The sequence below is a fragment of the Mixophyes fleayi genome, chromosome 1, assembly GCF_038048845.1.
Source record: "Mixophyes fleayi isolate aMixFle1 chromosome 1, aMixFle1.hap1, whole genome shotgun sequence".
NCBI classification, from domain to species: Eukaryota; Metazoa; Chordata; class Amphibia; order Anura; family Limnodynastidae; genus Mixophyes; species Mixophyes fleayi.
In genome coordinates, this window is record NC_134402.1 from 403,411,937 (window position 1) to 403,424,056 (window position 12,120).

The 12,120-nt window shown below is 38.6% G+C and overlaps 1 protein-coding gene across 1 annotated transcript in view; it reads left to right on the forward strand.

Moving 5' to 3' along the window:
* The window catches only part of FER (FER tyrosine kinase), a 177,275-nt gene that overhangs the window by 102,081 nt on the left and 63,074 nt on the right, over positions 1-12,120 (forward strand). Inside the window, exons 15-16 of the mRNA XM_075181517.1 lie at positions 3,523-3,579; positions 5,526-5,641. Of these exons, the coding sequence (XP_075037618.1) occupies positions 3,523-3,579; positions 5,526-5,641 (173 nt within the window). The remainder of the gene's footprint in view (positions 1-3,522; positions 3,580-5,525; positions 5,642-12,120) is intronic.

Here is a 12,120-nt window from a genome sequence, read left to right on the forward strand (position 1 = left end):
CCGAGACCTTTATTTGTATTTTGTCTTCTTGAGTGCACAGGCTTTATCCCTTAATTTTTATATTGTCCCTAATTTCAATTGATAGCGTTTTTGCTGCTAATGCAAATAGTGATGGGGACCTCTGGTTAAGTTCTAAGGGGAAAGCAACGGAGAGGCGAACACATTTCTTCTGTACATTTTCCAGACGGAGAGGATTTAATTTAATGGCATCCAGAATTTATTCAGTTTTAATTGGAACATCTAGCATAATTCTGTGCGAGGAGTGAAATGTAATGTTACATATGTATTTGTCTTTTGCAGTGGAAGTATATAGGTTATTATTAAGCTCTTTTAACATTATATTGATTTCTAGTGGATCTATGAGCAACTATAGTGTTATCTTTCATTGTTACGATAGGGAGAATATTAGTCAAAGTTCCAGCTTGACAACCATTTGCATGCTCTACCTCCAAACTGAAATATTTTAGATCTTGTGTGAATAAGGTACTTATCTGTGTCCACTTTTAGCCACTGCACATGCCTCTGCCCTGCCTCTTTACTGTCTGGCGGTTTATCAGCAATGTACCTTTTTTTTTTTATAGCCCTGCACTTCACCATATTGGTTTGGTTTTTTTTTTTTTTTTTATAAAAGTGTTTACACTGCGTATTATTCCCCCCCCCCCCTCCCCCCTAAAACTGGCTTTAGCTGCGATTCCAAACCATTTATCTATGGACCATATTGACAGATACAGAGAAATAGTTATCAATAGATGTCACATGTGCAGATTGCACCACAGGGAAACTCAGCCAAAAGGGATTAAATTGCCCTTTTCCCGAAGGTCAGATGGCGTTAATGATGCTGATGAGGGTACATAGTCTGAAATTCCTCTTGGGAGGAACGTAGATACATGGCCTAATGTTGGCAGCAGCATATGCAAAGTTAGTTCTGGAAAATGAATCAAAAGTAACTGAAAAACAGGAAAAATCTTGTCTGACACATCTAATGTTTTTAAGCATAAAGGAACAAAATTTATTTGACACTGCTTGGCCACGGTACCTCGAACTAGTGCATGTATCTGCTCCACTATATGGAATTACATTGAATTCCACCATGGTGACAGACATACATTCTGCACATTTTTGCAGATATATTTTATATCAAAAGGTGGAGGGACATAAATATTACCAATAGCTTTATCTTGTATTTTACACAGCAAAGTCATAGCTATGTAGGTCTTTTTTAATAAAAAAAAAAGTCTAGAATATAAGCTCTCATGAGCAGTTAAATGTAATTACGTAAATTTGTTTGTATTTATTTAAGTTTATCACTTTTTGTACTTGTTATGTTTGATTAAGGTTAGATTTTTAAAAACTTTGATAGATTTGTTTTCAATGCAATTTGTACAAGGCTTCAGAAACAAAAATCATAATACTTATCATTTGGAGAGTATGAATTAAAGGTGTGCTGACATCTCCTTGAATTTAATTTCAACCTTATAATTTTTCATTGTCCAGTAGTGTTTTAATTTAGTAGCTGGAATAGCTAGATGTTTTCCTATGTTTTTTTTATTTTCTGATTTAAGTATTTTATGTTTTTAAATATAACAAGTGCTATTGAAATTTACAGCTGTTTAGCAAATTATAAAGCAGTAGTTATAATGGTATTTATGTTAAAAAATACAGGAAAATTTCTCATGTTGCTGCTTAGTTACGGGCTAAAGTATAAGTCACACATTGACATTCTTCCGCTTTTAGAAATAACCTTTTTTGGCATTTTCTTGTCTTGTTTGCACTTTCCATTTAGCCTCTTTTAATCTGATATCTTAGTGCTCCAAGGTTTGATCCTTAGAGGCATGCTCCTTGTAACATATCTTTATAGTAACGTCTGGTGCGAGGTATAAATAGCTTGCGCAGTGTTTTACCATCTCACTAGCACTTTCATGCTGCCTTTGTAAAAAATCTCTTCATCTTTGTAGTTTTTCTTTTTCGTGCTTGAAATACCTAAGTGGCATTAAGAGTCTATTGCATCTCATTGAAAAGCAAATACCAGATGTGGTGGTTTCATAACTGGAACAGCAATAATAAATCAATAAATGAGATGTGATTGAATGACATCATGTTCCTGTCCTGAGACCGTCTCCACTAAGTTGGAAAGGTCAATTTTTATCAAGTAGATTTTATTCTGCTGTAATTATTCTAGTTCTCTGCAGAAAGTAACTCATCTGACTTCTGTTCACACTGACTGTATTGGGTACATTCGCATAAATGGCTGAACATTTTAATATAGAGTGTGTTTAAGCATGTTAATATAAACCCCAAGAACAATTGGTGGTTCATACAACACTGCCACCTATTTCAGCAATGATGGGGTATTAGTGTACAGCAGAGCAAATGTAAATTGTTTACTGCAGTACCGACATAAGATTCATGTATATGCCATCAATCATCTAATTTCAAATGTAGAATTTTGTATATGCCTGTATGTAGTGATTGTATGTAGTACATGTACCAAAACATTTTTGTCTTGCTATAATAACATTGCATCAATGATGTATAAATGTTCTTGTGTTGAATGATGATAAAATGGATTTACATGTTTCCATTACCAGTAATTTTCTCATAACTGATTGACTATTTTATCAAGCATTCTGCTTTTGTTTCTTCAAGCATTATCTTCCACTCAACAGTCCCAGTACAGTTATTTCCAATAAGACTGTTCTCTCCTTGTCTTCTGGAGGTGTAATAAACACATTGCTTCTGACACCATTACTAGTCTCACTCAGTGGCATGACCCATTACATATCACATATCGGAGAAATGCAATACCCTGTATTAATATTATTTAATATGCCTATTCTGCTCATCTGAGAAATATAAGGCCTTGTTTTGTCCACTTTTTTTATGCTGTCAGTACAGTTTTTTCATACATTTTAAGATCCTACTTCCATAAGTGGTTTGAAACCACTAGAAAGAAGAAGTATTTGAGGAAATTAAATAGCAACGACAAACAGATTCTTACATGACCCCAAAATTTAAATACAAATTTTAAAATCTGAAACGTAAAGATAAAATGTTTAGCTCAGTGTTAATCCGACATACCACAGTTTTCTGTTTTGTTTTTTTTTTGTTTTTTTAAAAAAAGAAAGCATTCTTTACTAGACAGTTGAATCTCTCCCAAATGTTTAGGCCCTAATGGCAGCTAAAGCAAGTCAAACAGCAGGCACTGCAGACAACATATTTGTAGGGACATCACTAGCTCTGATGCTCTGTATCAATCTGCCAATGAAATGACTTTTTTCCATCCAAACCAAATTTTAAAATCAACTACTTGTTTTACTAGCACAAATTATATTATTTCCTTTTTATAAATTTTTTTACTGCAAGGTAACTTTTAATATCCTGTTGTGCCAGAATACTTTACAAGCTTTTAACATGGTTTCTGCAATATGCTGCTAATTGAAATATTAACTGTGTTTTTTCCCGTTTAAGAAATATTTCTAATGTAGAAAGTTTATGATTTTTTTTTATTTGTATTTTTTCCAGGATAAAAAATGGATTCTCAATCATGAAGATGTTACTCTTGCAGAATTATTAGGCAAAGTAAGTAAATTGTGTCATAGAACAGACTATATTTTAGTTTTTTAGATGTCTGTACATATAGGTCAATGGTCCAAAATTGAAATGTTATGTGCCTTAAATTTATTTTTATATGGATATTGTGAGATATTTAAATCTTAATTTATCTAGAGATTTTTGTATAAAGTTGAATTTGAACCAAACATAGTTGTGAGGGAAGTGTGAGTTTAATATTAATAATTAGTAAAATAATTTTGTCCGCCATTCAGTCTGAGCTCCCTAAACTAGTGATTGCTGTAGAGTTTTGCAGTTCCAATTGCTTTGATTACTGGATAGTATAATGTTTTTTGGCATTCTATATAGATATCTGGTATAGCCGTTCTCAAATGCGATGATCAAACTGTATTGCGGCGTCCATAGATATTTTCAGGATTGGGTGATGGGCAACAGGCACCTGGCATTCCTACCAATCACACTGCAGACTTCAGATTGGTGGAAATACTGTCTGATGTTGCTCTCTTCACTCTCCACAGTAAGCTGGCTGTTGGAGGTAGTAAATCTGTAGGATGGTGCCCATGACTCTTTACTAAGACAGCAAGGTCATTGCTTTCAGATCAAAGAGGTGGTGCATTATGTTCTGGTCAAAAGGTTATGTTTCTAACAGTGTTGGTTATTGGTCAGATGGATGATGCATTGCATTCTGGACAAATATATGGTATAGCTGCTATGGTAGGAAGGATGTATGTATATTTTATAAAGGAATTTAGTTTTTGTTATTTCTGCTGTATTGGGTGCACTGTGGTTTATAAACTTTTACATGTGGCCGACTAAGCTTGAGAATGAGAAAAATGTACCCTCTTTGTTGACATTATTAAACTTTAACATAGCCTAATTGTTCTGACCTATATCAAGTGAGTTTGAAGAGCTTTGTGGTGTCAAACACATCTCTATATACAATCTTCTGGCATAAATTTTGCAGGAGCCTCACATTTCTAATATGTGTTGTGGGGGAACCCTACTTCTTTCACTATGTGTCTCTTGTTTCTTGGCACTACCCATCATATGCAGCCATGCCCCCATTTAATCACATATGAACAAGTCACTGCCTTTACAAGCTTGGCATCCTTATCTATTATGATGCTTTTTGTTGTAATCATTCTAATGAATTGATTGGCTATAGGTTTTCCTATCCCCATCCATTTAGGAATTTCAAATCTGCCAGCACACAGACATGCAGGAGAATGATAAAAAAAATGGTACTGTGATCCTAGTATAAAACACCTTGAACATTGTGTCATACACTCATATACATATTTAAAAAGAAAACACAGGGTGAAAGTGAAGTGACATGCTAAACAGTTTATAAAAATTTGCACACTTTTGTACCGTTCAATATATCTTTACATGAGTATATAAATTGGCCATCGTAAATGGCTTGGTACAATTTAAGGGTTTAAACAATGATGGTGTTTCAGAGCAAAATACATACTTACAGTCCTTAAAACATTTGCTTTCTTGACACAGTGCAGTATGTTTTACATTATTCCACAAACCCACCAGCTACACTAAATTCAGGTATTTTCTGGTCATTAGTTTTTTTGATATTCATTTCATCTTATCAGTCTCCAAATATGTGTTCTTGGATATCTGACATTAATATTTTTTATAGGAAATCCTATTTTCATTATATTTTTTATTTCTTTTCTATGTGTTCTGCTTTGGAAATGAAGATTTAACAGGTTATGATGGATGGATGCCCAGTATATATTATTTTATGTCTGAGACTGTATTAGGCAAATGTGAAGTCTTTTTTATAAATCACTCTCAATTCCTGCTCAGATGAAGCCCAGCAAGATACCCAAAAAATGTATCTACATTTTTATTTCTTCTTCTGTTTGCCCTTTTTGCCTTTTATCCTTTTTCTCTGGTTTTGGTGTTAACTTGACTATGATTTTAATTTATTATTGCAGGGAAATTTTGGTGAAGTTTACAAGGGGACATTAAAAGATAAAACACCAGTTGCTGTGAAAACATGCAAAGAAGATCTTCCTCAGGAACTGAAAATAAAATTTTTATCTGAAGCCAGGTGGGTTTAGTTGAGATGATAGCGTATATGACAGTCACTGTAAGCCTTCAGGACTTCTGCACTTTTAGAATGTTTGGATGCATTCAAATGGTTATGGATCAGGCAGTTTGGTATTCTTAATTGTAGCCTGTCTAACGCAGTGTGGGCTAAACTATGTCTGTTATTTATTTCATGTACTATAGACAAGTCTCAGAATACTACTTGTTCACATATTTTAAGCAAAAATAATGATGCATCTGTGCTCCCCTGCAGTAATCAGAAAGTGAGAAACTAGATTAGCCATTTATCATGTTAATTTCATCTTACTTAGCAAGCAACAGTAAAAGCCAGCCAGAGAAAAACAATTATACAAAGTGTGTTCTTTATAGAAATCTTATCAGCTTTTAGTTCAGCCTGTTCATTAAGGGATTTTCTACTTTTAAACAACTCCTACGTTGTCACAATTAACTACGAAGTTTAGCAAATGGGGCGATTGCCCTTTGGAAACCCCACTATAATTTGAGGCAGAGTGCTTGTTGTTGCTTATTGATTCCTCGAAAGCAAATGAGCTACGAGCTTTCCATAGTTGTTCAATAGAAGCTCTTTTGGTCTCGATTAAGGAGGGGTTGTCCAAAATGGGTACGTTCTAAAATGTACCTGTAACCCATCCATGGACCCCTTTCTCTCCCATGACTTTGGACTCCTAGCCCTTATGGAAACATGGATCACCCTCTGTTACTGCTTCCCCTGCTGCACTTTCCTATGGGGGTCTCTGTTTCCTCCATGCTCCCTTTTGTGGTGACTGCCAATAAGGTGGTGTAGGTGTTTTACGGTCTCCTGGCTGCACCTTCAGTGCTATCCCTCGCCTTTTCCTATGGCGTTCATTCAACGCAGCTCTTTCGCCCTCTAGACCTTCACATCACTGTTCTTTATTATCCCCCTTGACCTTCCTCCCTTTTTCTTGATAACTTTGCCATCTGGCTTTCCCATTTTCTCTTTTTTGACTTTCTCACTATCATTATTGGGTTTTTCAATATCTTTGCCGACTCCCTACTGCTACTTCTGCCTCTTAACTCTCACTTCCTCTTATAGCCTCCCCAAATGGAGAACATCTCACCCACCATGAAGGTCACTCCCTGGATCTAGTGATCTCCCATCTTTGTGACATCTCCAACATATCCAACTGTGTCTTTCCCCTCCCCTTTCTCTGAGCACAGTCTACTTTCTTTTACTCTCATTTTAGCTGCTGTTCCCCTACCACCTTGCAAACACAGTGTCGCCTAAGCAGCATTGGAATCATCTGCTTCCCTTGAACTCCTCCACACTCTAATTTCTTGCTTGTCCTGCCTAATGCTGTGGTTTCTTTACACTCTTGAAGCACTTGATACTGCAGACCAAGCCACCTCAATTCTACTCTGGCATTTCCCTCTTACTCACTACCTCAAAAAGGGCTCTCGCCCATCTAAACTCCAATGAAAGAAATTCTGCTCTGATGCTGACTTCATCCACTTTAAATTCATCCTTTCCTCATACTATTCTGCCCTCTCTCACCATACAACCTATTGTAACTCCCTTATCTCCTTCCTGTCCAACCAACCCTGATGCCTCTACACTATTGTAAATTCTCTTCTGTGTCTTTCTTCAACTCTTCCCTCCTTGTTTTTCACCACTGACTTTTTCCACCTTCTTTAAAAGCAAAATTCTCTCAATCCACAACAAAATCTGTTCTTGCCAGAATCCCCTCCCTCCACAAGTCCTCTGCTCCTACCCTCCTGTAACTGTGTCTGAAATCCTCACTGTTCTATCTTCCTCTTCTTCTACAGCCTGCCCCCTTGACCCTGTTCCCTCCAGGCTTCACCAACCATCTGCTGACAACACACAAATCTCTATCTTTCCTCCCCTGACCTCTCTACCCTCTTCCTATCCCAAATATCCAGCCATTTCTCTGCTGTCACTACCTGGATGCTACAATGCTTCCTCAAACTTAGAATATCCAAATTCATCATCATCATCAACATTTATTTATATAGCGCTAGCAAATTCCGTAGCGCTTTGCAATTGGGAACAAACATTAATAAGACAATACTGGGTAATACATACAGACAGAGAGGTAAGAGAACCCTGCTCGAAAGCTTACAATCTATAGGACAATGGGAGTTAGAAACACAAGGGCATGTGCTACATCATATTGCACAATGGACCAGCCAGACTGCAAAGGTAAAAGTACTGAGTGGGCTGTGTGTGTTGCAATGTTGGTCAGAAGGTTGTTGTCTTGCGTTAGCAGTGTAGAGGATGGCAATAGGGTAATCTAGGGAAATTAAGATGATGGTTGAGGAATATCATAACCTTGTTTGAAGAGGTGGGTTTTCAGTGAACGCTTGAAGGTTTGAAGACTAGAGGAAAGTCTTACTGTGCGAGGGAGGGAATTCCACAAAGTAGGTGCAGCCCGGAAAAAATCCTGTAACCGAGAATGGGAGGATGTGATGAGAGTGGAGGAGAGACGTAGATCTTGTGCAGAACGGAGGTGTCGAGTAGGGCGATATTTCGAGACAAGTGAGGAAATGTATGTCGGTGCAATTTTGTTGATGGCCTTGTATGTTAGTAGAAGAATTTTATATTGGATTCGTTGAAATACAGGCAACCAATGTAGAGACTGACAGAGTGGCTCAGCAGAAGAATAACGGTTTGTAAGGAAAATCAGTCTAGCCGCTGCGTGCAAAATAGATTGTAGGGGTTCAGGTCTGACTTTGGGAAGACCAGTAAGGAGGGAATTGCAATAGTCGACGCGGGAGATGATGAGTGCATGAATTAATGTTTTTGTGGTGTCTTGTGTCAGATATGTGCGTATTCTGGAAATGTTCTTTAGGTGTATGTAACATGATTTAGATATAGAGTTGATGTGGGGAATAAACGACAGTTGTGAATCAAGGATTACACCTAGGCAACGAGCTTGCGTGGTGGGATTTATGGTCATGTTATCGACAGAAATAGAAATGTCAGGCAGGAAGCTTCTGTTCTTGGGTGGGAATATTAAGTCAGTTTTTGAAAGATTGAGTTTGAGTTGGCGAGAAGACATCCAAGATGAAATGGCAGAAAGACAGTCAGTAACGCGAGACAACACAGATGGTGAAAGATCAGGAGAGGATAGATAAATTTGTGTATCATCCGCATAGAGATGATACTGAAATCCAAAGGAGCTTATTAGTTTTCCAAGAGAAGTGGTGTAGATAGAGAATAGCAGAGGACCTAGGACTGAGCCTTGTGGAACTCCAACTGATAAAGGAAGCGGAGCAGAGGTGGATCCAGAGAAATTAACACTGAAAGAGCGATTAGATAGGTAGGATGAGAACCAGGATAGGACAGTGACTTCAAGACCTAGGGATTGCAGCATTTGTATGAGGGGAGAGTGGTCAACAGTGTCAAATGCAGCAGAGAGATCCAGGAGAATTAGAAGAGAGTATTGGTTATTATCTTTTGCAGTGATCAAATCATTGATAACTTTGGTCAGCGCAGTCTCTGTGGAGTGTTGAGAGCGAAAGCCTGACTGAAGAGGATCCAATAAGTTGTTTGCTGTAAGAAAGTGTGTGAGGCGTGTGTAGGCAATTCTCTCGAGAAGCTTGGAGGGGCATGGGAGCTGGGAGATGGGGCGGTAATTTATGAGAGCGTTAGGGTCAGAATTCTGTTTTTTCAAAATGGGAGTAATCACTGCATGCTTGAATATAGATGGAAAAATACCAGTAGAAAGAGATAGATTACAGATTTTAGTTAGAGGGGGAATGAGCACAGGAGACAGGGACATACCCATTTGTGAGGGAATGGGATCAAGAGGACAGGAGGTAGAGTAGGAAGATGAGAAGAGAGTAGAAACTTCCTCTTCATTTGTGGGATCAAATGAAGAGAGAGTGTCAGAGGGTGCTACAAAGGAATTGAGCAGATTGCTTGTCAAGGGAGATACCATTTCAAGCCTGATCTTATCTATTTTGTCCTTGAAATAGGAAGCAAGATCCTGTGCACTGATGTTAGTTGGAGGATTTGGGGCGGGAGGATTCAGAAGAGAGTTAAATGTGTTAAAGAGGCGTTTGGGGTTAGGAGCCTGAGCATAGATGAGAGATCGGTAGTATGCTTGTTTAGCAGTGTCCAGAGCATTTCTGTAGGAGTGGTAGATATCGGTATATGTGATGAAATCATTAGAGGCACAAGATTTACGCCAGTGACGTTCTGCTTTACGAGAAAGTTTTTGTAGAGTTCGTGTTACTGTAGTGTGCCATGGTTGGCAACGAATTCTACGCAAAGTATGTAGTGTCGCTGGAGCCACTTGATCCAGAGCAGTTGCTAGGGTTTGATGAAAATGGGGTACTGCCCGATCAGGGGAGGAGAATGTAGAAATTGGGGAGAGAAGGTGTTGGAGAGAGGTGGAAAACTGTTGAAAATCAATAGCGTTGATATTCCTGCGGGTACGAGGAGGCTTGGAAGAGTTTGACACCAGGGAGGGTAAAGAACTGGGGGTGAGCGCGTAGCTAATAAGGTGATGACCCGAGAGGGGGAAAGGAGTGTTAAGGAAATTAGAAACTGAGCATAGTCTAGAGAAAACAAGATCAAGACAGTGGCCATCCTGATGAGTAGCAGATTCAATCCACTGAGAGAGGTCAAGTGAGGAGGTTAGAGAGAGTAGTTTGGAAGCAGCATTGGAACGTGAATTAGAAATAGGGATGTTGAAATCACCCATGATGATGGTGGGGATATCAGTAGATAAGAAGTGAGGGAGCCATGCAGAGAAGTGTTCAAGAAATTGTTGGTGTGGACCAGGGGGGCGATAGATGACAGCAACACGCATAGAGTATGGGTTAAAAATCCTAACAGCATGTACTTCAAAAGATGTGAATGTGAGTGAAGGGATACTTGGTAGAACTGTGAATGTGCACTGTGGGGAGAGAAGTAGTCCAACCCCCCCTCCTTGTCTGCCTCCTGGTCTGGGGGTGGGTGAAATGGAGATCACCATGTGAAAGGGCTGCAGGTGAGGCAGTGTCTGAATGCGTGAGCCATGTTTCTGTTATTGCTAGAAGGTTGAGGTTGTATGAGAGGAAGAGATCATGTACGGAGGTAAGTTTGTTACAACAGAGCGTGCATTCCAAAGGGCACATCTAAAGGACTTTGGAAGAGAGGGGAGGCAGGTGATGTGTTTGAGGTTTGCCAGATTTCTGTAGTGTTCAGATATATGTGTGTGGGAGAAGTGAGGGGGACCTGGATTAGGTGATATATCACCAGCTAATAGAAGCAGGGAGGAAGAAAGGTAGGAAAGATGATTGTAAGATGTGTGTCCTTTTAGTTTCTGGCGGCAGGGTGAGGCTGTTAAAGTTATTGAATTTAAATAGCAAAAGAGTTCATGAGTGTTCACTAGAGGTGAGTGAAGTAATGAAGGGGCAATGTGGACAGAGGTGTGTGTTGCAGGATGGGTGAGGGATGATATAGTCCTAAAGATAATGCCATGAAAAGAGAGAAAGAAAAATATTTTGGCAAGCATTGGGACTAGTAGTCAAATAGCAAAAATGAGGAATTAAAGGAATTGCCTAATTGCAATGTCCAGTGTAATCAGATAAGTAGTGTAGAGCTAGGCTGCAGCAAATGTAGTGTATTCCTAGATGTCTGGATAGTATAAAGTAATGATGTGGGGAGCCATGTGGGGGAGTGGGTGGAAGTGTTGAATGGAAAATAATAAAGAGCAGGTAATTGAGTAGCTGAGATTTTGCAGACTCATGAGAGAGGAGATTGGTTGAAAGACAGTATAATTTCTTCCTACTTGTAAAGGGAGACAAAGCTTAAATAGAATTGAAGTACAGTGGTGAGATAGGGGACAGAAATAACTGTATCATGGGTAGGGAGTGGTTGAGCAAGTAGTACAGCAGTCTGATTAAACAGAGTGGATTTTGCATTGAAAACAAACTGACAAATAGAACAAACTTTCATGAGATGAGAGGAAAATGAGATCAGAGTCCAAAACAGTCCTCATGTTGCATGTAGCTTGTAGCCAGAGTGAGTTGAAAACATCAGTGGTAGAATATGGATTTTCAGGTAAATACTGACTGTTGTCCTTGTGAAGCTGAGTTAATAGGCAGAATGTTCTTCTCCTGTTTCCTCCAGTGTAACTCCGGTATAACTCCGAATTATGCTGTTTAAATTTTTTGTTTCACACTTGTATCTATACACTTAGAGCTATACACACTAACTAAGCAGCCATCACTGGCTTTGCCAATTCGAGCTCATCATCTCTCCTACCAATGTTCCTATTCTTCCTAACATTTCCCTAATGCTGGATAATATCCACTCTCCTGTTCCTTGTATCCACTACATTGGTGGTGCTTCTCTCTGCTTTATTCCCCATATATAGTCCTTCATCAAATTCTGTGACCACTACCTCTAAACATTACTAAAACATGTCCCCCTCTCTCAAGAAATAACCAAAATTCTGTTCCATACGCACATAAATTCTCATCTTGACTACT